Source organism: Pleurodeles waltl, chromosome 4_1 (genome assembly GCF_031143425.1).
Source record: "Pleurodeles waltl isolate 20211129_DDA chromosome 4_1, aPleWal1.hap1.20221129, whole genome shotgun sequence".
In the NCBI taxonomy this organism is placed as follows: Eukaryota; Metazoa; Chordata; class Amphibia; order Caudata; family Salamandridae; genus Pleurodeles; species Pleurodeles waltl.
The window spans coordinates 334,013,545-334,039,543 of record NC_090442.1 but is presented as its reverse complement, the minus strand read 5'-3'; the positions used below and the strand labels follow the sequence as shown (position 1 = coordinate 334,039,543).

General features: G+C 43.8%; 1 protein-coding gene across 6 annotated transcripts in view; it reads right to left on the bottom strand.

Moving 5' to 3' along the window:
- CALD1 (caldesmon 1) overlaps positions 1–25,999 on the bottom strand; it is a 519,621-nt gene that overhangs the window by 126,984 nt on the left and 366,638 nt on the right. For 5 of the 6 annotated variants that reach the window (XM_069228452.1, XM_069228449.1, XM_069228451.1 and 2 more), the window contains one exon: positions 6,937–7,345. In XM_069228452.1, coding sequence (XP_069084553.1) covers positions 6,937–7,345 — 409 coding nt within the window. Of the gene's footprint in view, positions 1–3,094; positions 3,182–6,090; positions 6,262–6,354; positions 7,346–25,999 lie in introns of all 6 variants that reach the window. The other variant, XM_069228455.1, reaches the window with a different exon arrangement.

The following is a 25,999-nucleotide window of genomic DNA, read 5'->3' as shown; positions in this document are numbered from 1 at the left end:
ATTAAGGTAATTTTGCCCTATCTTAGCAGGTAATAGCTAAGGCGATCATGCAGTGCCATCTATTTCACGAGCCAAATCAGTAATTGTTGTATTGGTAATTAGTAGAAGATTGAACAAAAAAACAAGATTGATATTATTCATTAGAAGTCTGATGTACATCCCCTAAATTTCCTAATGCTTTTTTATTTGATCTGATTGTTAGTTGCAGTAATGTAGAGCCTCTTTGCTTGGCCATGTTGCAGAATAATGTCTGGGAACTCATGGAAGTGGAGGAACGGTTGCATCAATCAGTCACCCACACAGAAAAGCCTTGTCTCAAATGCACTACGTAAATCCATCACTGTCATAACTAGCCTATACTATACTGGCAAAATTATTAATTGGAGAGTTCAACGTTGTTGCATCATGTAGACCATTGAAGTGCACATCAAATAGCAAATCTGGAAATGGAGCCAGTGCATGATTAACCAATTGATATAACTAAAAGACCTCTAGTACTAGGATTGGGGGCACTTTACCACTGCTGACCAGTGCTAACGTACAGGTGCTTTTTACTCTAAACATGGTAACATTAGCTTCTTTACAATTGACATATTTAATTTACTTGCAAGTCCTTAGTACAGTGAGCTATATGTGCTCAGGACCTGTAAATTAAATGTTACTTGTTGGCCAGCATCACTGATTGTGCCACCCACTACACTAGCCTTTCAAACATGTCTCAGGCCTGCCACCGCAGAGCATGTGTGTGCAACTTCAAACTATCATCTCGACCCGGCAAGTGCACCCACTTGGCAGGCTCAAAAACTAAATTTTATTACATATATGACACCCCTAAGGGAGGCCCTAATTAGTCCCAAGGGCAGGGTGCAGTGTATTTAAAAAGTTGGACTTGTACTTTTAAGTTTAACTGGGCTTTGTGTATTCCTTCTAAATAGTCACACAGAAAGGGAGCTTGTTTGTGACATTTGCATCCTGATGCCCCATCACCAGGCTGATGGGTGTTCCTGGGCTAGATGGGTGGGAGAACCTGACACTTACTCCCGAATAAGGCTGTGCCACTCTTCACACAAAAGGCTACATAACCAACTGTATATTGTCTGGAGCCAGGGACAGCAGGACAGGGACCTTATAGACTTCAAATGAATGCCTGGAAGTTTCTCCCACATTCCAGAACCAGGGCACCAAATTATAAACACTGGTCCCCAAAACCCACCAAATCACAACTCTACTGGAACCAAGGACACTTTGCCAGGAAGAAGGACTGCTGTGCTGCCAGGAGGGACTGCCACTCTGCAACTACATTGCTGTGTTGGCCTACTGCTTGCCATGTGCTGTGCTGTAGGAGGGACTGACACTTTGCTACTTGCTTTGCTGTATTGGCCTTTGCCTGGAGTGAGGACTGGAACTGTTCTCTATATTCATGAACCCAAGATTCTCCAAGGGGTTGTTGGCTTGCCCTCAGTTCTTTACAGTCTCAGGGACATCTAAGATTGCCTGCAACTCTGCTGGGGCTGCTGTACTCTGTCATCAGTGAGTTCTTCCCTTGCCTGAGGTGCCCCCTCCAGTCTTGGGCCCCAGAAGTAGGTTCTGCAGCTGAATTCTGCAAAAGCAGTTGCATTGTGCCCTCAACCTCGATGCTTTGGTAGTGTTTCAGCAGACCCTGCTTGGGTTCTCTAGCTGGCCTACCGTCCTTCATGGTTGGCCTGAACTTTGGATTTGCACTGGTTCCTTGCAACCTCATGTAATGTTTTGACCGCTAGTGACTGCTAAGCACTAGTTTCACATTTAATTAAAAAAACAAATACCTTGACTTCTACTCATTGGATTTATGTTGTTTTAGTCTTATTTTGCTTAGATACATATTCTCTATTTTCCTAAACTGATGTGAAGTCTTTTGTGGTGTCTTTTACTGTGTTACTGTAATTAAGTGTTGCACCAATACTTTACACATTGCCTCTTAAGTTAATCCTGCCTACTCTTTGCAAAGCTACCAGAGGGTGAGCATGGGTTAACTTAGAGTGTGTATCTGACTTATTCTGACTAGGTTTGTTGTCTATGCTTGGACAGGGTGCATACCTCTGCCAACTAGAGACCCAGTTTCTAAAGGTTATTTTTAGAGGTAATAGTGAGTTACCTTGGTTATAGAAATTAATCTAGGTTACCACTGCAATATTCAGATTTCTGATCCCACAATCACTAACTAATATGGCAGTTTTTTATCTTCGGCATACTGGTAAAAACTAGCATCATTTTTATCAGGTCTTAGTAAGATGAGTGCTGTATTTTCATACCATGCTGGACTATTCATAAAACTAAGGGATGGTCCAGATACCAATAACTTGACCTACAAGTCAAATTATTATTAAATCACAGTTCAAACTGCGTGCAAGTTTTTACCGGGGAGAACTGCCATTTGCTATTTTTGAATACTAGCACAGTGATCTCTTGTGTGCAATAATGTAGTTCCCACAGTTCTTATGTACAATATTTTTCTGAAATGCAGAACTTTAAAGTGTTACTGTTTATTTGGCCCTTTATCTGGGCAAAGCATAGCCATGTGTATCTGCTTCATTTTATGTTCTTGTGCGTTCACAACCATGAATCAACGTTTACACATATTTCTTGCAATGTACACCTGATAAACCTTCCTTGAATGCTATGTTTAGCTTTTTCGATATTGTCCTTTCAGTAGAAGGAAATGTCTTCTAAAAGTCTTAATGGCAACTGATCAGAGCACCTTTTAAATTATATTTGACCTTACCACTTGCCCGACGTCAACCGTAGAACCAGATCCTGTGTTTACAATAGAAATGCAATGCAGACACTTTGCAGACTGTCTCTAAGGAGAATCTCCATTCGAAAGTGTATACAGTTAGAGTAAATAGTTTAAGAAAAGTTAGAACATTAGATTAATCAGATCAATCGATAGATGGTATGATTAATAAAAGTGAGAAGATGAACAGAGAGGTTGGCCACAGGTAGATTGCAAAACCAAAGTAATATGAGTAGAAGTTAAATGCTTTTGAAATTCAAATTTGCTCTATTTCAGCCTTGAAACTACCCACGTGGATTCAGTTCACTGAGAAACAATTACCTCATCTTTCTTGAATCCAGGCCGAAGTTTTTCTTCTTGTGATTTTTCTTTTTTAGCCTCCACTTTTACTTCTTTTTCTTCAGCGGCCTTTCCAGTTTTTAAATGAAAATATAATTCTTGAAGAAGTCCTCACATCTTGAGAAGTTTGAACTGCATGAAAATTTCTTACCACTATGTAGCAGACACACTGATTGATTTTTACAGTCACCCACAACACTCTTCAGTACAGAGAAAGGTGCTGCTTGTCAAATAAATGTACTAAATAAGATGCTATAGGGTTCTTTAGGGGTACAGATTACAACCCATTCAGTAATGCTGCACCAGGAATTACTGTCATAAGGTATGGTAATTACTGGGTAAGGTATTCTGCACCAATATGAATTGTGACCGTCGCAGAAATTGGTGTTCGATCACTGAATTTTGCTGGTGTTTCCCTCATTCCAAGCAATTTCCACCACTTAACCTGGGCTTACTTATTTTCTCACTAGTGAAATGAGTCAGTGTAGAACCCCAGAGGTGCGGGTTATTCACCACAGCTTAGATATCAGGATACTCATAAGGGTCTATCAAATCTGGCCATCACAACACATCCAATTCTAATTTTCATGATATTATTCTTTGTCTTTTTTTTTCTTGTACACATTGTGGGACGTATGTCAAGAGACAATCACTTCTGTTCTACAAGGGCAAGACACTTTGATGCAGTCCATACTTTCTCATGTAGCTGTGTTACATTTTGCATATACAAAAACTAGATACTATATTGCTCTTTGAAAGCCTTTTACACACGTGATTTTGACGGTGGGTTCCATTGTCTTCACTCCATGGGTTGTGTGAAGCTGTGCCTCTTCCATCTGACATGCTTTGGCTGGTCATCACTGCTGAAGCGCTGCAGCAAAGTGATTCAAATTCCCATCATGCAGCGGTGGCCTCTCCTCCCACTGTGCTTCGCTGTTTGCTTTTTCACCCCTCCTCTCCCAATGTTACATGCTTATCACACCATGCAAGCTAACCAGCCTCAGGGGGAAACATGCTTGCTGTTCCATTTTACTTACTCCTTTCAGTATTTCTGGGCTTCAAAATTGAGTGCTTATGTTTCCAATAAGGGGGTTATTTACTGAAAGTGGTGCAGGAGTTTGCATGACGCTGCACACTTTTGTATTCCATGTGCAGGCTTTTATGATGGTAAGTAAACTGATGCAATGCTTTGCCTTACTGTGTGTCCCCTTGTGTCATACACAAATCCTCCCAAAATAACCCCCGTTGTTCCTTCTATGTTGCTGGAGTCAGTGCAGTCTATCCAGCCAGATTCACCTTTTTTATTGGGTAACATGGGTGAGTTAAAGAGTTTCTGTGGTTTTCATTTCCAAATAAACTGTTTACTCTAGAAAGCCTTTTAGTGCTGAATCATTTGTCTTGATATTTGCTTCTTGAAACCAATGTGGCAGTTCCTGTCAAAACTCTTGTATGTGACACTGCTCATTTATTTGAGTTTTCGCTACTCTGAGCATGTGATTCTTAAAACACTGAGATGGCAGGGCCTCACGTATGGTCTGAGTAATGAGTCACCAAACTGTTCGTCAGCAAAACATCTGCCTTCACCACCCCAGCTGCAGATCTCCGTGTCTTTGAAAGGACCTTATCGCTGAAAGTGCATCCCCTACGTGGAAAGAAGGCTTTCGGTGAGAATTACATGATGGACCGCAGATGTATTGACCATCCCAATGGGGGTTTCATTTCTGAAAATCACAAATTAAATGTCACTGATGCGCAAGGAGTTTCATCCCTGCAAGTCAGGAACAAGCATTTGCAATGCAATAGGTCTTGCATATTTCGAACAAGTTAATTGTCATCTCGTGACAACAGCGCCCATGAGCAAAACCAGAAGAAAACACGAGAAGAAACTGAGAAAAGACGACTTGGCAAAAAAATATAAAGTCAGCTTTAAAAAATAAAACCTAAATTTTGTGCCTGCTGGGCACGTTTTTGCCAGTCACAAGCATTCTGTTTGCAGGGCAGTTGAAGTTAAAAACAACAAATAGTACCTTGATCACGTCGGGAGCAGCGGACAGGCACTAATTAAGTTGAATCAATTAGTGCATGATCCCTGCTCCACACGGAGAAACAGAAGTGATGCCAGGCGTGCCTCAATGAATTACAGGGCTGTAAGGAAGAGTGCCATGCAAACCAACAAATGGTGAGTGACAGGTGCCTCCAAACCCTGTACTGCACACAACAGAGCCTTGTAAACGAGATGCATGTGCTAGCGCATTCACTCGCAGGCTCGACCCTGTGTTGAAGGTCCGTCCTGGATTGGGCAGGGCTTCAACAGCTGACAGCAGGGAGCCCTGTGGGAGATCAGGTGCCAGTTAAGGGTTTCCACAGCAGAGCTGGCTGGACCTCCGCCTTTAGAATTCCAGTGGTGTCCACATCTTCACTGAGGCAGGAGAACAAGGAGTATACCAATGTACTGCATCCTCCACACTCATAATTATCTCCCTCATCTACAGAGTGCGTAGTTCTAGAGCGCTACTGAGCTTATAGCAAACCTTAGATGAGCCCTTTTTAATGTCTCAGTCTTCAATGCTGAGTTCCCAGAGTCCACGGAATTTGCATACACGTTCACACTTACAATAAGATGACTACTGACCACTTGATGTACACCTTCTTTGTTCAATCTATTGTCTGGGCTCTCTTGCCTCAGCTCACTCATGAAAACAAAGGACATGCATGGCCAAAGGATCAAAGGAGGCATGAATGGTCTTGAGGCTCTAAACTGAAAGTGCAGTAGATAGCCATTGTCAGTGAGAAACGAAATGTGTTACTGTACAGGGCAAGCAAAACGAAATACATTAGACAGAAACATGCACAAACCGGACTAGGGAATTGCATGCATAAACAGAAGTGAGTGATGTATGTCCAAAATGTGTCTTGCATTACATTTCCCAGAAAACACATTGCTTCCCAGTGGTGGTGCTGCACAACATTCACAATACCTGTTTTTTTAAGAAGGATGGCTGTAGTTTTCCTTCTTGGGCTTTCTTCCCGTTTACCTGCTTGTCTTCTATTTTCTTTTCCTTTTTCTCCTCTGCCTTCAGTTTCTCAGCTTTGAGTTTTGCTTCTAATTTAGACTTTTCTTCTGCTGCTCTTTTCTCTTCTGCCTTTTTCTCCTCAGCCTTCTTCCTTTCTTTTTCCTGTGCCACCCTCTTTTCCTCTGCCTCTCGCTTCTCTCTTTCTTTGGCTGCCTTCTTCTCTTCTGCTTCTCGCTTTTCCTTTTCTTCTTTTGCTTTCCTCTCTTCTGCTGCTTTCCTTTCTCTTTCTTCTGCCACCCTCCTCTCTTCTTCCTTTTGTCTTTCTCTTTCCTCAGCTGCCCTCCTCTCCTCTTCCTTTTGCCTTTGCAGTTCCTCTGCAATCCTCCTATCTTCTTCCTCCCTTCTTTTCCTTTCCTCTGCCTCCCTTCTCTCTTCTTCCTCCTTTATTTCCCTTTCTTTGGCTATTCTCCTCTCTTCTTCTCGCTTTTCCTCAGCTGCCCTCCTCTCTTCCTCCTCCCGCCTTTCCTCAGCTGCTCTCCTCTCCTCTTCCTCTCGCCTTTCCTCAGCTGCTCTCCTCTCTTCTTCTCGCCTTTCCTCAGCTGCCCTCCTCTCCTCTTCTTCCCGCCTTTCCTCAGCTGCCCTTCTTTCCATTTCCTCCTGGCTTTCCCTGTATTCTGTGTCCTGCTTTTCTTCAGCTTCAACCCTCACCTTTTGCTCAATTACCCCTTTCTCTTCTGCTTCAGTGTTTGCCTCTATTGCCACTCTGTCTTGCAGAGTATCTGTATCTTTTAAATTGTTTGTCATTTCTACCTGATTTTCTTCTATGATTTCTTTTTCTGTTTTTTCCTCTTGGTTCTCTTCCTGGTTTTCATGTTTTTCTTCTTTTTCTTCTTGGTCTTGCCGCCAGTCATTTGTCTGGTACGATTTAGTCACAGTTTCATTTTCTTCAATCTCATATTGATCTCTTCGAGATGTGGATGTTTCATCTTTGAGAACAGACTCATTTTCCTCAATTTCATTTTCCTCTCTCCGGTTACGTGTAAGCGGAGGTGCAATGGAATCTGCTATTGTGTGGTCAAGCTCTTTTTGGCGATCCAAAGCTTCCTGTAGGCGTTTCAGACGTCTTTCTTCCCTTTTTGCCAATCGTTCCAACAGAGCAGCTTCCTCGTCTTGTTCACTGTTCGTTATAGTTGTAGTTTTTATTTCGTCTGTAGATATGCTGCATGGAAAAGGAGATAAATGTGTGTCACTAAAGTGCCCTAGCGTTTCAATCAAGTTTCATTGTTTTCATTTACAAAAACAAATTAATTTGTGAAAAACAAAGTCCATTCGTTGACAATTTGCGGAAAGGACGTAATTAAATATATGGTTTCCAGTTCAAAGTAAAAATGCATGACAATTAGCTGTTGAAAAGGCAAGCAGCATTTTCAGTTTCAAAAGGAAACCCCGGAGCTCTAACCATTCCAAGATACCCCCACATGCTTCGGGTGACGGGGGACATCAGAGTCAGAGGCCGGGTCATATGGGAGTCTGCCCAGGGAGCAGTTGCACCTGGCAGTGGGAGAAAGTGGCGGGGCAGCCCTGGGAGGGGGAGAGGTGGGCTGGGTGAGCAGGGGGGCATAGGGTGGTGGGACAAAACAAACAAAAAAATAAACTTACTTTGAATCTCACAGCACCCGCTTCACCGCTCTGCTGGCTCCACAAGGCACAGGCTCCCAGACTGCCCTGTGGCCAATCCTAATGCTGTTCACATGCAGCTGGCAGTATGAGAGCAGCATTAAGACTGGCCTGAATGCCCTCACTTTGTGCTCTGAGACAGACACGGAGCCTGTGCCTGCTGTGTCCAACCCGGCAATGCAGCTCAGGCTGGAGAGTGCTCAGTGTGCATGTGGGTTTGGCCGTCCTGAGACGGCCGGCCAAACACACATGCTCAATGATAGCAGTGCACACCAATGCCCCTCCCTGCCTGTCAACCCCTATGGCCCCACCCCCTTGAAAATGAAATGATAATAAACGTGGTTTATTATCCTTTCATTTTTTACGTTTTGCAACTGCAGCTGCTGGTGGGGGTTGGTGTTGGAGGAGGGTTACACTTCTCTGTCACAGTGGAGGAGCCACCGCTGCGTGGGAGGTAGTTTGACTGGAAGAGCTCCACTCCCTGTTCGCACTAAAACAGGTAGCTGAATGAGGCAAAGGAGAGGCATGGTTCGGTCTACGCATGCATGCTTGGTGCCCTGGAAGGACTTGCTGATATTGTGGGGAAGAGGGGCAAGATGGTGCTTTGCATTCCACCCTCACCCCTCACTCCGGAGGCCATGTATGCCAGGCTGAGAACAGCTTTTCCTGTTACTATGAGGGTAGGAGCACCTAGTGTTTTGCCACCCACACTCTTGGGAGACAAGCTTGCTGGGATTGGCTTCCCATCAGACCTTTTGTTTTGTGTGTGGGAGAGGTGTCCATGCCTAGCGGGTATGGCACACTTCAGACCCTCCTTTTATGATGGGAGTGGACACAAGCTGGTGCTTTGCACCCCACATGCAAGGGTGCCATTCATTCTAAACTTAGTGTGATGGCAGGCCTTACTGTTATTATGGTGGTGGGCCCATACTGGCACTTTGCTCCCAGTCAACATGGCAGGCATACCTGTCAGATTTCGTGTCTGACCAGCTACCAATTTTGTGTGAGGTTGGGTTGGCCATGACTGCCCGGCTTGCTGGAGACAGGCCCTCTTGGTACGATGGGAGCCTGGCGCGTTATTCTCCACCCCCATGGGTAACATACCAGCCAAGCCTGGTGCCCTGGCAAGCCTTCCTGTAACAGTGGAATTGGGGCAAGCTGAAGATTCCCTCCACATCCTCATAGGGGCTATGCTTGCCAGGTTTGGTGCCCACACAGGCCTTCCTGATGAGAAGAGGGTGACAGTGAGGGTGGGGAGGCAAGCTTGCGCTCTGCACTCCACCCCATAGGGCCATGTTTGGCATCCCATCAAGCCTTCTGCTGCCTATGCAATGGAGGCCTGGAAGAAGTAGGAGAAACAAATTAACTTGCTGAGTATCTTATAAAAAGTAATACGGCAAAGATACACCTCATTAAAAACACTGGAAATAGGAAATCCTAGATATAGACTTACATCACCGACCATTCAACAAATTACTATGGAAACAGAAAAGCGAGTGTTGAAATGTTAGTCATGTCAATCTTAGAATCATTCACCCTCTCCAGAATGTTATCCCGCCATGAAACCTTTCTAATTTGAACGCTGGTCAATTTACCATCGCCCACTATCTCTACTCTTACTGCTACTGCATCAGCATGCAATGTCCTCAAGATGTATTCCTTAACTACATAAATTACATGCTTTACAAATAAACCTTACACTCAGACATCACTTGGTCTGACCTACTCAAAAGCTCTCTCTTGTCACCCCTGAGCTCTCACTTCCATTTTTAGCCACAGGTGTCCCTCGTACACAGCCATTCATACCAGTGCTTAATTTGTAGATAAAAACGTGCCGGTGTCCAAAGCCCTCCTCTTAAACATGCAGCTTTTGCAATCAAACGTGCGAACATGGAATACTGAGGCAGCATCTTGGACCTCTTCAATACATTTATAGCTCATCCTTGCCTCTTTAGCTCACTCTTGCAGCTTTCTGCTTTTCCCCTTTGTGACACTTTTTTGTTTTTCTCTTCCTCCGTCTTTCCCATATGTGTCTTTTCCTCACAGTAAATGCTTGAGGCAGAAAAATAAGTGCAGGTCCTCAAAAATAAGTGTTGGTGCTCCACACCGGAAACAACAAGCACAAATTAAGCACTGATTCATACCTACATCCAGTTCCACCTAAGCTGATGGTGGAGATCCTGCAATAAGGATTTTGACACCTATAAGACATCCCTCAGTATGATGACAACTATCCTTGATTTTGAAAACACAGTATGTATAACTCTAGCTCCTCCCACATATTCTCTTCTTTAAACTCCTCAACATCACCCACACCAAGCTCAGAGATAATGGCTCTAATTCTTACTTCTCAGTGAAATCTGTGTCCAAGATAGGAACGTCTGCTGCCTACAAAAGGTCCATCTGCCCTCTGCCACCGTGATAGTACACCCTACTTTCTACTGCCCATACTGCAACTACTGTCTCTTACTACATCCTCTCCATCCCTCTACTTTGCACTATCTCTCCTGTTCTCCTTTAACTCAAATTATTAAGCCTCAAACCCTATTATCAGCTGTTTGTCTTCCCCTCACCATTCCCCACCTTCAAGTGTCAAGTGTCCGCTCCTTTAATGACCATTGTGCTGACTTTTATGATCTTAAATCAGATGAGGTTAAAAACATGACTAAGTGTGTGTAACAACTAATTACATGTGGAGGACTTTATGATCCTCAAGAACAAATATAAAAAGCTGAACATTTCTGGTGCTTTTTCTTCGGTGACTCTAACAAGACACACTAACAAACCAACAAAGCGGCCTTAATATTGTCTATTCTTCCTGTTATGAAGATACTATTAAAAATAATACCAAATCATCAAAGGAACTGTTTAAAATTGTCAACAAAGTAGCTTATCCTGCCAGCATCACCTATATTCACGCATATGACATTCCTCCCTCATTATCTTCACTGAAGTAGAAAAACATTGATTGCCCTTTTCTCATCTTCTCATCTTGATGGAGATCCATTTATAATTCACTTTGTTTCCATACTCCTTCCTATTTCAGCTTTTGTAACTTCAGATACAACCTAATCCGTTCTTTGCTCAATATCCTTAAAATAGTTATGCTTTAAAACCTTGCCTATTGTAAGCGATTCAGCTTGGTGTTGAAAAGGAAACCCATTTGTCACAAAAGTATATAATTGATCTTTGATGCACACAATGTTCCTTCCTCTTGAAAACATGTGATTGTCTCTCCTCTCCTTAGAAAATACAGCACAGGCCCACCCCAGCTTCCAAACTAAATTCCTGCTCTCTATTCCAAATAAAATGATTCAATCTGCTGTTAATCAGCAATTATCTTTCTTTTTGAAGCAAAATGTCATGCAGGATTGTGCTGAATAGGGCTTTCAGCAGGATCAAGGAACTGAAGGTATGCGTGCTGCTGCTCTTGACGACCTATATCTCATCCTCTACTCTGAGGCAAATACTGCCATTGAGCTCGTTTAACACCCTAGCCTACTGTCTGGATTGCATCTTTCTTGACTTTCATTCATTCACTCTCCCGCCTTTTGGATTTAAATGTTGACATCTTCTATCTAGAATGTCTCTGGGCTCTGTCCTGAGCCAAATTCTCTTTAACATTTATACAGCTTCCCTAGCATCTCTCATTCAAACTTTCAGATTCCAGTTTTACTGCTACGTTGATGGCCCTCAGCTGATGTTAAAAGTTCAGTATATTCCCCTTGCTCAGAACGGCTTTTCATGGTTGTCTTTGGCAATTGTCAAATCGATGAAAGATAGACACTTTAAGCTGACTGTTTTTGGGCATTGATTCCTGGTATCCTAGTTCATTGGAAACACCATCATCTCCTATTAACCAATGGGGAAATAATTGTGATGCCAATCTACTTCTACCCAAGATTTCCAAGAGTGCCAACTCCTCTTTTCTGTCCCTCCGAACACTAAGAAACATGTCTGCCTGATTCCTTTCAATTCAAGAAGGCTGTCAGGCAGGCTACACTTGCATCAAGAATTTAATATGAAAGCTCTACCAAAATATGTGCTTCATGAGCCTACATTTGTTCAGAAAAATGCAAATTGTCAGGTTATTGGACTACCTTGTACAGAGCATATTTCTCAGCATCTGATCATTCTCCAGAGGCTATCTATTTGAAACCAATTCTACAAGTACACATCTTTTCCTTTGAACTTCTAGAACTTGACACAGAGAAATCAATCAGGATGAAATACCAAATGCTTATGTTGTATAATTTACTTTTAAACTGACAGAATTATATAAAATCATTCCAACTGCTGAATGATGCAACACAGACACCTTTGTAAATTATGGTTTTAAAAGCTAAAAAGCCACACGAACCTCATTGTTGGGATGTATCACTGCAGACATATGAACTTTGAAAGTGAAACTCATTTGATGGAAGTCTGTATCCTTGGCATAGAGGTGATCCTTTGTCTAGATTCATTTTACAACAGTAACAAGATAAACAGATGACACTATTTTGCTTTCTTACATTATAACATAAGAAACAGAATGTAAATTGTAGGAAATTGGATTATTGGCTGAGGGGAGTAAGTAGCCACCTAAAGTAATAATCACAATCTTTGTCAGGGAGAACAACTAAAGCACTTAATAATCCGGAGTTCAACCCCCTGGTAACTATGGCACAGAGTATGCACGGGCAACTGAGAGGTATTGAGTAAAGTATTTATTTAGTACTAAAACAGTAACAAAGTTGAAATTCAAACAAATAGAAATCGCAAAATGAATTAAAGAGTAAAATTTAGTAAACAAAATGACACCAACATTTCAAAAATCCAATAGGAGGACCCAGAGATATGCTTTTTAAAAAATGTATAAAGTAAACATAGCACCAAGAAGCACAAAGTGCAATAATAATCAATGATTGAAGTAGAACAGATCCTAAGCACAATTTGACGCAGACCACGATGCAGCATGGGTAGGATACACTAACCAGGTTAGTCCTGGTCATAGACTTTACAGTCTGACTTTAATCTTTAAGTAACTATCTACTACAGGAGTAGGAATACACTTCTAAAGCTCCCCAGGACCTCGCAGGAGGCACTTGGAGTTTCACAGGGTGGCAGCAGAGGCCACAAGGAGAGTCCAGGTCCATTTGCCACTTGTGAGCTCACCAGTTTCACGAAAAGGCCTCTTGTAGCTTCTTGTGTCCCTGTAGCTTTAACAGTAGTTCACCTTTGTGACCATTGGATCCCATCTCCTGGGTATGAGAGGGAGAACTTCTATGCTCATCTCAGGTCTCAGACAGCAGGTTTAGTCCTATGCTGATGTTCCACATGTCCAAGAGTGCTCTGAAAAGAGTGTTAAGGAGATCCCACATTATGCCTGGCAGGAGCTAGTGGATGGGAATGATGCCAGGCATGCTTACCCAATGGGGCAAAGGTTTCCGGGTTAACCCTGCCCACTTTGGACATTTTCAAGACGGCTGAGATGTTCAGCCATTCTAAACGTTGGCTTTGAGAGCTGGGTGTGTGTGTGGGGAGTGTACATTGGTAAGCATAGTGCCCTCTCACATCTAATACTAAAATCACATTTTAGGCAATCTTTTTACCCCCAACAAACTGAGAGGCAGAAGTCTGGAAGAACAAGGTTGAGCTTTCCGTGACAAGACAGTGAACATAAGAACATTTTTTGTGCATTTTGTTTCCCTCCTTTGAAGTGCGCCCTAGATGTCATATAAAAAACACCAGCATACCTGTCAAGCAGGATCTGACACTGTGATGTCAACAAAAGGCTCTCAGTGTTGGAGTTTGCTCAGGCTGGGGGAACAAAAGAAGGATGCAGGCTTGGGTGTTAGCTGCATTTGCTTGTGACTGTTTAGGTCTCTTTGAAGTTAATCAAGTCCTTGGGCCCAGACCACAGACCATCCTGTGAAGGACACAACAACATCTCCCCACACCAAGGCCTTTTGTCCCTCTCATGGGAACAAGTCCGCTCTTCATTCATACCTATTAATAAGCTTTTTACTGGCTGGTAGAAGTAGGAGAACAAAAGACAGAGCTAGCTTCCACGGACTTCAGGCAGGGTAAAGGTAACTTTTTTTAAAGTCATCTTTTCTAAGTGATATATACAAATCCGACTTCACACGAGAAATGGGCTTGTAATAAATATTTCAAAAAGTCAACAAATTAAATTTGCAGCTGCTTCCTAGATGGAAATAACATGTAATAAATGTAATATTGTATCCATTTGTGCCATTTAGCATACAGGACTGGGCTGGGTTAGCACATACTAGGGACTTCTAGGTAAGTTAAATATGCCACCAATTTCATCAGGTACACAAGCACTTTACCCCTAAAAGGGGTAAAGTGCACAGAATTTTGTAGCAAGCAGAAATAGGGGGCGGACAGCGTGCCATTTGCAGAAACAGCAAATCTACAATATTAGTCTAAAGTTGTTGAATGCAATTTACATTTATGAACTCACTGAATGTCAGCCAGTCAATTATAGTTAAAGTCTATAAACATCAATTACAACTCGTTCATTTGATGTTAAAGAATACTAAAATATCGAAAAAGACTACTGAAGTCGTAATGAGGCCCTAAATCAGGACAAGTTGAGCCTCCACATTGGATTGGAAAGGCTTACGTAGAGGTCTATAAAGTGGGGGCCTTCTTGGAACAATCATTCCCTTCCCAGAGGTCCTCACTGAGGGACTCTGGTAAGGAGAGAAGCCAGGCAAAGAAGGAGCTGAATGTGCCTTTCACTGAAAGTCCCCCCTGGAAAGGAATGACGGTGGAGAAAACTGCATTGGTGGGCTGGCTGCAGAGATGTAAGTTTGTTTGGGGAACACAGGGCCCACTGGCACTGCTAGGGCTCTCCCTGCACTGATAGTTCCGAGGAAGCATTATATCCACTAGAGATACAATCATGAGGAGATTGAGGGAAGGACAGTGGCCACCACAACGGTTCAATAGTATAACTGGCATAATGGCTGGCACAGTTTGAGGGCCGCACTTTAACAGGCATGTGCACCATGCACAGTATAATGCCAATTTCTCACTTTCAACCAAACACCTTAATATTGACACACTTACAAATAAACACTGAGAATCTCTTGTAAATAACAAGGGTCCCATCCAAGAATCTTCTTTTTATATACAGTATAACTCTACCGGCCTTAATCCACATGATCTACTCTGTTGATTCACTTCAATGCTGCCAGGAAATGCAAGAGCAGTAATGCTGGCATTGTTCACAGGCAGTCCTTTACTACAAGACGTATATGGGTAAAGGAACGAAGCCCAGACTCCACTCACACTGCATTTAGCCTAGGTAACAAAGGCATTCAGATCAATGCAATATTAAATCAAGCAGCATTTATAATTAGTAAATTCTTTGTAAATGTCCAACAAATTATGAACTATAGGACAAGAATTCTGTCATACGCTTGAAATACAAATGGCAAAAATGGCAAGAAAAATGTGTAGTCCAAAATCCATCTGAATCCATCCACACAGTTCCCATAAAAATAAATTAATTAACTTTCTTCTAAGCTTCTATTAATTTATACGTCTGACCTCGAGACAGCTTAAGCTCTCTCACCAGCTACATGTAGTAAAAAAAGAACATAAAAATGTACACCTATACATACATAGAAAGGCTATGTGGATGAAGCCCTCTTCATTCACTCATCTGTTCAACTGCCATTCACATCTTACTTCTGTCTACCAGAGCATATCGAATGTAGCAATGGTTCTGCCCACATCAATCACCGGGTTCTATTTCATGGTAAGTGATGGCATTTTACCTGTTCACTTGTACACACCTGCCTGAAACGAAGTGTACTTCAGAGCCTGTGTTGGTCGACCAGAAATTTACTCTGCCAATGGAATTGTCCATTAACGTCTTTGTTGTGTGTATACACTTTGGGGTCAAGTTCCAGTAACTACAAGCTAATAGTGCTTTTTCATTGTGACAATAACAATCATGCTTTCCCGTGATATGATTTAACGCTAGAAAGGATTAACATACCTATTGTAAATACGATTGCCTGCTAAGAAGCACCTTACCTTTCTATTTCAATTATGTGTGATGGCTTCTTTTGATGTAAACGTTGTATTGCAAACACATGGCCACCATGTTTAGACAGCAGCTTGTTTTGTTCTTGTGTTAAACGCTGGTAATAAAAACTAAAAATAAAAACCAGTAAGCATGGCTTGTCAGTGCCATGCTAATCGGTTTGCAATTTCTTAGCATTTTAGGAACTGTGACCGCTTGCGCAAACATCCAGCTTTCATCTCTGCTTTAAACTTCCACACAGCCTAAGGGAACAGGGGAGGGTGTCTGGTGTGTAGTAAAGGGCTCCTCGAGCTGCAGTGGCTCAAATGTTAGTTTTGGGCCGAGGATTATCATCTTAGTCCGATAAAGGTGGCGCGATGACGGACATGCTGAGGCAGCTTTACATGAGTAATGGGGCAGTTTGTTAATGTAGGATAACAAAGTAGACCTTTGACAAACACCTGGAAAAGTGCTTTTAGAAAGGAAAGCCAGCTGGAGAGGAAAATATGTAGCTCTGGTGTGGCAATTAAGGTAGAAATGTTACAAATGACACGTTTATGGGTGTGTCCGATCTCCTCTAAATCTGCACATTTTGAAGATATGAGACTCACCCTAAACAAATAAAATGTATCTTCATTACAATCGGAAAAAAAACATACCCTTTAACTTTCATCACTGTCATTGGGAAAATGTTCAACACAGCAGGGTTCAAGAAAAGTATCATATCACATTCTTTCAGGGAGGGCTGGCTACACCTCAGCAGCACCTTGTGTTGGGTGCGATAAAGCAATTCACAAAAGGTATACTGAAATGTAATCTGAAAAACAACTATGAGCACACACGAGTACAAAATACCAGAACTTCTAAACAAAAAAATCTATACTGAACAAATATATGTGGCTATTACCCAGTATGGGTTTTGGGTGAAAAGAATGTACACTAGTTAAATTAAGATCCCATTTGAATATCCTTTGACTATAGTAATATTAATAATCATTCTTCATCAGAGTTGTGTTGCCTCATAATGTGTCGTGGCAGGTACGTACATATGTGAGCAAAAGCTACCTCATTTGCTGAAATAGGGGAATTTAACCATTCCAGCCTGTAGTGAAAGACCATGATTTGAACACTCCCTAACACAAAAATACTAAACTAGTGTTTCGTCTTTATAGGTAGACATTTTGATAGTAAAGAAGTGAAAACATTGTATGGGCACCAGGGCACCCCACTTAAAAAAAAAAAATAACAAAACATGCCTGCAACTGCAGGCCAAAGGCTGTGTGCTTCAGGAGGGTGGCTGCCCGCGAAGAAGGGTGTTGGCTGCAAGTCCTGATCACACACTAGTCCTTGCAGCTAATATTGCTTCAACTGGCCAAAGGATGAATGCAGAGCCTGACTGCAGGCTGTGCCCGACAGGGAAATTGGCTTTACATATGGTAATAAAAAATGAGGTGAAGTCAGTTAAAACATGCTGATTTAAATGTACAAAACTACTGAAATTCACCAGCTTCAGCTATCCCAAGTAACTATAACGAGTGCCCTACGTTAACTAGTACCCTCTCTGTGCACTGTTGATTGCCCCACATATTACATCATTCATGAGATGTTTGATAATATCACTGAAACATCTGCAATTAAATTATTGATGAGAAAAGTGTGCAGGGTGGCAGGGGGTGCAAGCAACAATTACATTAGGGCATGAGTTATGAGTTATAGTTACGTAAGATGACTACAACTGTGAACTAAAGAAACTACCTAAACTAAACTTGGGAACTACCCAGAGTTCCTTGCTTTCATTTTTGCATAATTCATGCAGCACTCTAACCCTGAAAGGGTATTGTTTTGACTTATACTGGGCGTGCCTTTGTTTCTGGATAGAGCTAGACTGCTCTGAAGAGCTGTACCTTGAGCAAAACATATGTGTCGGGGGTTGCTTTTATTCATTCCAGGTTGGCTTTGAAGGTATTTGGCCAATCCAACACTGTAATACTGTGCCTTTAGCGATAAAACACGTTTGTCATTTATCAGCTCAGTGTGGATGGGACTTGTTAATCCTATACTTACAAACTTTGCAATAAAAATGGAAAAAGCTATGTCACTCTCTAGCTCGGCGTGGCTGTTGAAGTGCTGATCCTATGTTTAAATACTCTTCTAAAGAAATAGACATTTGAAGTGAGCAAATTCAGAGTGTCAGTGGTGTTGTAGGATGTTCCTCATTAGTTTTTCCATTCTCCACCTAAACTTGGGAACTATCCAAAGTTCCTTGCTTCTTTAAAAAAAAAAAAAAAAAAACACACACACATATATATATATATATATATATATATATATATATATATATATATCACCTAGTGGTGGTCACCACTGGGTAGTTATAGTTAGGTCAGCATTTTTTGTGTTGTTATTAACTATGGCACATTTTGACGAATCTACACAAAACTGTCCAAAAAGGTTCCACTTTTTGAGTAGTTTGTGCATGGAAAGTTTTGGGGTGGCCATCAAGCAGGGCAGAGAAAAACGGGGAATCCCAAAATGCAAAAGACTTCTTCAGATAGGACTACAGCAAAAACTGATAAAGGAAATTACATCAAATTTGCCAGGAAGGTGGGTTTTGGTCTGTGCTTTTTTGTGATTTGGTGTACATCCATTCAGTAGTTTTTGATACCCTTAGGCCCTATGGGGGTCCCAGAGGAACCCCCCCCCCGGTGGAAGACCCCTCCCTAGCCTTTAAGGGCCATGGGGAGCCCATCCCCTGGGCCAAAATATAATATATATGGGAAGGAGGGATGAAAGGCCCCCCTCCCCAAGTCATTAGTAGCCCTGGAGAGCCCACCCCTAGGGCAGAAAACATTGTTTATGAGGAGGGAGATGGGTCACTGTGAGAAGGTAGCCTCTTTCTAGCCTTGTTACCCCCACTTTTGGCCTGTTTGTGAGTGTATGTCAGGGTGTTTTGTCACTGTTTTCACTGTCTCACTGGGATCCTGATAGCCAGGCCTCAGTGCTCATAGTGAAAATACCATGTTTTCAGTATGGTTGTTATGTGTCACTGGGATCCTGCTGGTCAGGACCCCAGTGCTCATAGGTTTGTGGCCTATATGTATGTGTCACTGGGACCCTGTCACACAGGGCCCCAGTGCTCATAGGTGTGCATGTATATGTTCCCTGTGTGGTGCCTAACTGTCTCACTGAGGCTCTGCTAACCAGAACCTCAGTGGTTATGCTCTCTCATTACTTTCAAATTGTCACTGACAGGCTAGTGACCATTTTTACCAATTTACATTGGCTTACTGGAACACCCTTATAATTCCCTAGTATATGGTACTGAGGTACCCAGGGTATTGGGGTTCCAGGAGATCCCTATGGGCTGCAGCATTTCTTTTGCCACCCATAGGGAGCTCTGACAATTCTTACACAGGCCTGCCACTGCAGCCTGAGTGAAATAACGTCCACGTTATTTCACAGCCATTTTACACTGCACTTAAGTAACTTATAAGTCACCTATATGTCTAACCTTTAACTGGTAAAGGTTAGGTGCAAAGTTACTTAGTGTGAGGGCACCCTGGCACTAGCCAAGGTGCCCCCACATTGTTCAGAGCCAATTCACTGAACTTTGTGAGTGCGGGGACACCATTATACGCGTGCACTACATATAGGTCACTACCTATATGTAGCTTCACCATGGTAACTCCGAATATGGCCATGTAACATGTCTATGATCATGGAATTGCCCCCTCTATGCCATCCTGGCATTGTTGGTACAATTCCATGATCCCAGTGGTCTGTAGCACAGACCCTGGTACTGCCAGACTGCCCTTCCTGGGGTTTCTCTGCAGCTGCTGCTGCTGCCAACCCCTCAGACAGGCAGCTGCCCTCCTGGGGTCCAGCCAGGCCTGGCCCAGGATGGCAGAACAAAGAACTTCCTCTGAGAGAGGGTGCGACACCCTCTCCCTTTGGAAAATGGTGTGAAGGCAGGGGAGGAGTAGCCTCCCCCAGCCTCTGGAAATGCTTTGTTGGGCACAGATGTGCCCAATTCTGCATAAGCCAGTCTACACCGGTTCAGGGACCCCTTAGCCCCTGCTCTGGCGCGAAACTGGACAAAGGAAAGGGGAGTGACCACTCCCCTGACCTGCACCTCCCCTGGGAGGTGTCCAGAGCTCCTCCAGTGTGCTCCAGACCTCTGCCATCTTGGAAACAGAGGTGCTGCTGGCACACTGGACTGCTCTGAGTGGCCAGTGCCACCAGGTGACGTCAGAGACTCCTGCTGATAGGCTCCTTCAGGTGTTAGTAGCCTTTCCTCTCTCCTAGGTAGCCAAACCCTCTTTTCTGGCTATTTAGGGTCTCTGTCTCTGGGGAAACTTCAGATAACGAATGCATGAGCTCAGCCGAGTTCCTCTGCATCTCCCTCTTCACCTTCTGATAAGGAATCGACCGCTGACCGCGCTGGAAGCCTGCAAACCTGCAACATAGTAGCAAAGACGACTACTGCAACTCTGTAACGCTGATCCTGCCGCCTTCTCGACTGTTTTCCTGCTTGTGCATGCTGTGGGGGTAGTCTGCCTCCTCTCTGCACCAGAAGCTCCGAAGAAATCTCCCGTGGGTCGACGGAATCTTCCCCCTGCAACCGCAGGCACCAAAAAGCTGCATCTCCGGTCCCTTGGGTCTCCTCTCAGCACGACGAGCGAGGTCCCTCGAATCCAGCGACACCGTCCAAGTGACCCCCACAGTCCAGTGACTCTTCAGCCCAAGTTTGGTGGAGGTAAGTCCTTGCCTCACCTCGCTGGGCTGCATTGCTGGGAACCGCGACTCTGCAAGCTTCTCCGGCCCCTGTGCACTTCCGGCGGAAATCCTTCGTGCACAGCCAAGCCTGGGTCCACGGCACTCTAACCTGCATTGCACGACTTTCTAAGTTGGTCTCCGGCGACGTGGGACTCCTTTGTGCAACTTCGGCGAGCACCGTTTCACGCATCCTCGTAGTGCCTGTTTCTGGCACTTCTCCGGGTGCTACCTGCTTCAGTGAGGGCTCCTTGTCTTGCTCGACGTCCCCTCTCTCTGCAGGTCCAATTTGCGACCTCCTGGTCCCTCCTGGGCCCCAGCAGCGTCCAAAAACGCCAAACGCACGATTTGCGTGTAGCAAGGCTTGTTGGCGTCCATCCGGCGGGAAAACACTTCTGCACGACTCTACAAGGCGTGGGGGATCCATCCTCCAAAGGGGAAGTCTCTAGCCCTTGTCGTTCCTGCAGTATTCACAGTTCTTCAGCCTAGTAAGAGCTTCTTTGCACCAACCGCTGGCATTTCTTGGGCATCTGCCCATCCCCGAGCTGCTTGTGACTTTTGGACTTGGTCCCCTTGTTCCACAGGTACCTTCAGACAGGAATCCATCGTTGTTGCATTGCTGATTTGTGTTTTCCTTGCATTCTCCCTCTAACACGACTATTTTGTCCTTAGGGGAACTTTGGTGCACTTTGCACTCACTTTTCAGGGTCTTGGGGAGGGTTATTTTTCTAACTCTCACTATTTTCTAATAGTCCCAGCGACCCTCTACAAGGTCACATAGGTTTGGGGTCCATTCGTGGTTCACATTCCACTTTTGGAGTATATGGTTTGTGTTGCCCCTATCCCTATGTTTCCCCATTGCATCCTATTGTAATTATACATTGTTTGCACTGTTTTCTAAGACTATACTGCATATTTTTGCTATTGTGTATATATATCTTGTGTATATTTCCTATCCTCTTACTGAGGGTACACTCTAAGATACTTTGGCATATTGTCATAAAAATAAAGTACCTTTATTTTTAGTATAACTGTGTATTGTGTTTTCTTATGATATTGTGCATATGACACTAAGTGGTACTGTAGTAGCTTCACACGTCTCCTAGTTCAGCCTGAGCTGCTTTGCTAAGCTACCATTATCTATCAGCCTAAGCTGCTAGACACCCTATACACTAATAAGGGATAACTGGGCCTGGTGCAAGGTGCAAGTACCCCTTGGTACTCACTACAAGCCAGTCCAGCCTCCTACATTGGTTGTGCAGTGGTGGGATAAGTGCTTGAGACTACTTACCACTCTTGTCATTGTACTTTTCATAAGAGAAAAATATACAAAACAAGGTCAGTGTATATACACATAGCCAAAAAGTTTTGCATTTCCTCTTTTCACTCTTTTCTAAGTGCTGAAAAGTACTTCTAAACTTTCAAAAAGTTCTTCAAAGTTTAAAAAGTTTTTTTCTGTCTTTCCAAAAAGTTCTGAAAACTTTTTTTTCTCTTTGTCTATCACTTTAACTCTCTCTAAAAATGTCTGGCACAGGCCAAAAAGTTGAACTGTCCAAACTTGCATATGATCACCTTAGCTGGAAAGGAGCAAGGAGTCTCTGCATAGAGAGAGGTTTGAGTGTAGGGAAGAATCCTTCCTTAGAACTGTTAATTAATATGCTTAGAGTACAGGATAAGGCCATAAGTGCCCAATCTGTGGAAAAAGTAGCTAATGGTTCTCAATCTGATCCAGGGACTCCCCCAGGAAAAGGTTCAGGAAAGAAACTTCTTAGCCTGCCCATTACTAGACAGTCTAGCATAGTTGGTACAGAGGTTGAATCACATCATACTGATGATGTGCTCTCACATTATACTGGTAGCCAAGCTGTTAGGGTGCCCTCTGTAAGGGACAGGTCTCCTTCTGTTCATTCCCATCATACCTCTGTATCTAGAAATGTCCCTCCCACCCACCCTGATGACAGATTGTTGGAAAGGGAGCTCAATAGATTGAGAGTGGAGCAAACCAGACTGAAGCTCAAGAAGCAACAGCTGGATTTGGATAGACAGTCTTTAGAAATAGAGAGGGAAAGACAGAAGTTGGGTTTAGATACCCATGGTGGCAGCAGCAGTATTCCCCATAGTCATCCTGAAAAAGAGCATGATTCCAGGAATCTGCACAAGATAGTTCCCCCTTATAAGGAGGGGGATGACATTAACAAGTGGTTTGCTGCACTTGAGAGGGCCTGTGCTGTACAGGATGTCCCTCAAAAGCAGTGGGCTGCTATCCTATGGCTATCATTTAGTGGAAAGGGTAGGGATAGACTCCTTACTGTGAAAGAAAGTGATGCCAATAATTTTACAGTTCTTAAGAATGCACTCCTGGATGGTTATGGCTTAACCACTGAACAGTACAGGATAAAGTTCAGAGAGACCAAAAAGGAGTCTTCACAAGACTGGGTTGATTTCATTGACCATTCAGTGAAGGCCTTGGAGGGGTGGTTACATGGCAGTAAAGTTACTGATTATGAAAGCCTGTATAACACAATCCTGAGAGAGCATATACTTAATAATTGTGTGTCTGATTTGTTGCACCAGTACCTGGTAGACTCTGATCTGACCTCTCCCCAAGAATTGGGAAAGAAGGCAGACAAATGGGTCAGAACAAGGGTGAACAGAAAAGTTCATACAGGGGGTGACAAAGATGGCAATAAGAAGAAAGATGGTGAAAAATCTCAAGATAAGCATGGGGATAAGGGTAAAACCAAAGATCCCACTTCAAATCTTAAACACTCTTCAGAGGGTGGGGATAAAACAAATTCTTCCTCTTCTTCCCAACCTGCACACATTAAAAAGCCTTGGTGCTTTGTGTGTAAAAATAGAGGCCATAGGCCAGGGGATAAGTCCTGTCCAGGTAAACCCCCTGAGCCTACCACCACTAATACATCAAGCTCTAGTGCCCCTAGCAGTAGTGGTACTAGTGGTGGGACTGCTGGCAACAGTCAAGCAAAGGGTGTAGTTGGGTTCACTTATGGGTCCATAGTGGAAACTGATGTAATCAGTCCCAAGACAGTTTTTGTCACACCTAGTGGCATTGGCCTTGCCACACTGGCTGCTTGTCCCCTTACAATGGATAAGTACAGGCAGACAGTTTCAATAAATGGTGTTGAGGCCTTGGCCTACAGGGACACAGGTGCCAGTTTCACTTTGGTGACTGAAAACCTAGTGCCTCCTGAACAACACATCATTGGACAACAATATAAGATTATTGATGTCCATAACTCCACTAAGTTTCTTCCCTTAGCTATAATTCAGTTTAGTTGGGGTGGAGTTACTGGCCCTAAGCAGGTGGTGGTATCACCTAGCTTACCTGTAGACTGTCTCTTAGGTAATGACCTAGAGGCCTCAGGTTGGGCTGATGTAGAGTTTTATGCCCATGCAGCCATGCTGGGCATCCCTGAGGAATTGTTCCCTCTCATTTCAAGTGAAATGAAAAAGCAAAGGAGAGAAGGCCTGAAAACTCAGGATCCCTCTCCATCAACAGGTAAAAAGGGTATCACAGTATCCCCTAACCACCCTACCATTCAGGATACTATTCCTGTGGTGGGAGAAACCTCTCCTGGGGTGGCACCTGTGCCAAGGGAATCAGCAGCTGGCAAAGCTGGACTCCCTGAGGTGGAAGTACCTCTCTGTGGGATAACTAACATTGGTGAGAAAAACAGCACCAGTTTAGTTAACATGGAGCATCCCTCCAACCCTCCCAGAGAAACTTTAGTGCAGAAACCCTGCACTACCTCACAACACTTAGGACAGCATCCCTGCCCTAGTGTGGAGCTCATAGGACAGCATCCCTGCCCTGCTCCAACTCAAGAGAAACAGCATCCCTGTTCTCTCTTCCAGCCAGATGGACAAAGTTTTTGCCCAGCTATGGCTTTTCTGAGACAGCATCCCTGTCTGGCATTTCCATCACTACAAATAGGTTCAGTGGACAATTCCCACTGCTCTAAACTAAAACTTACTGATAGAAACTCTGAAAATACATCTTCACATTGTTGCTTAGCTAAAAAACTTCAAACAGGGTGGTTTACATCCCCACAGGGAAGTAACCATATAGTGGATGATAAAGGGAGTAACCAGTCTATTGCAGAGCTACTCTCTACTTATCACCACTTAGACAATAAAGTCTCAACTGGCCAAGGTTAGCCTTATTGTCCTTCGTTTGGGGGGGGGTTGTGTGAGAAGGTAGCCTCTTTCTAGCCTTGTTACCCCCACTTTTGGCCTGTTTGTGAGTGTATGTCAGGGTGTTTTGTCACTGTTTTCACTGTCTCACTGGGATCCTGATAGCCAGGCCTCAGTGCTCATAGTGAAAACACCATGTTTTCAGTATGGTTGTTATGTGTCACTGGGATCCTGCTGGTCAGGACCCCAGTGCTCATAGGTTTGTGGCCTATATGTATGTGTCACTGGGACCCTGTCACACAGGGCCCCAGTGCTCATAGGTGTGCATGTATATGTTCCCTGTGTGGTGCCTAACTGTCTCACTGAGGCTCTGCTAACCAGAACCTCAGTGGTTATGCTCTCTCATTACTTTCAAATTGTCACTGACAGGCTAGTGACCATTTTTACCAATTTACATTGGCTTACTGGAACACCCTTATAATTCCCTAGTATATGGTACTGAGGTACCCAGGGTATTGGGGTTCCAGGAGATCCCTATGGGCTGCAGCATTTCTTTTGCCACCCATAGGGAGCTCTGACAATTCTTACACAGGCCTGCCACTGCAGCCTGAGTGAAATAACGTCCACGTTATTTCACAGCCATTTTACACTGCACTTAAGTAACTTATAAGTCACCTATATGTCTAACCTTTAACTGGTAAAGGTTAGGTGCAAAGTTACTTAGTGTGAGGGCACCCTGGCACTAGCCAAGGTGCCCCCACATTGTTCAGAGCCAATTCACTGAACTTTGTGAGTGCGGGGACACCATTATACGCGTGCACTACATATAGGTCACTACCTATATGTAGCTTCACCATGGTAACTCCGAATATGGCCATGTAACATGTCTATGATCATGGAATTGCCCCCTCTATGCCATCCTGGCATTGTTGGTACAATTCCATGATCCCAGTGGTCTGTAGCACAGACCCTGGTACTGCCAGACTGCCCTTCCTGGGGTTTCTCTGCAGCTGCTGCTGCTGCCAACCCCTCAGACAGGCAGCTGCCCTCCTGGGGTCCAGCCAGGCCTGGCCCAGGATGGCAGAACAAAGAACTTCCTCTGAGAGAGGGTGCGACACCCTCTCCCTTTGGAAAATGGTGTGAAGGCAGGGGAGGAGTAGCCTCCCCCAGCCTCTGGAAATGCTTTGTTGGGCACAGATGTGCCCAATTCTGCATAAGCCAGTC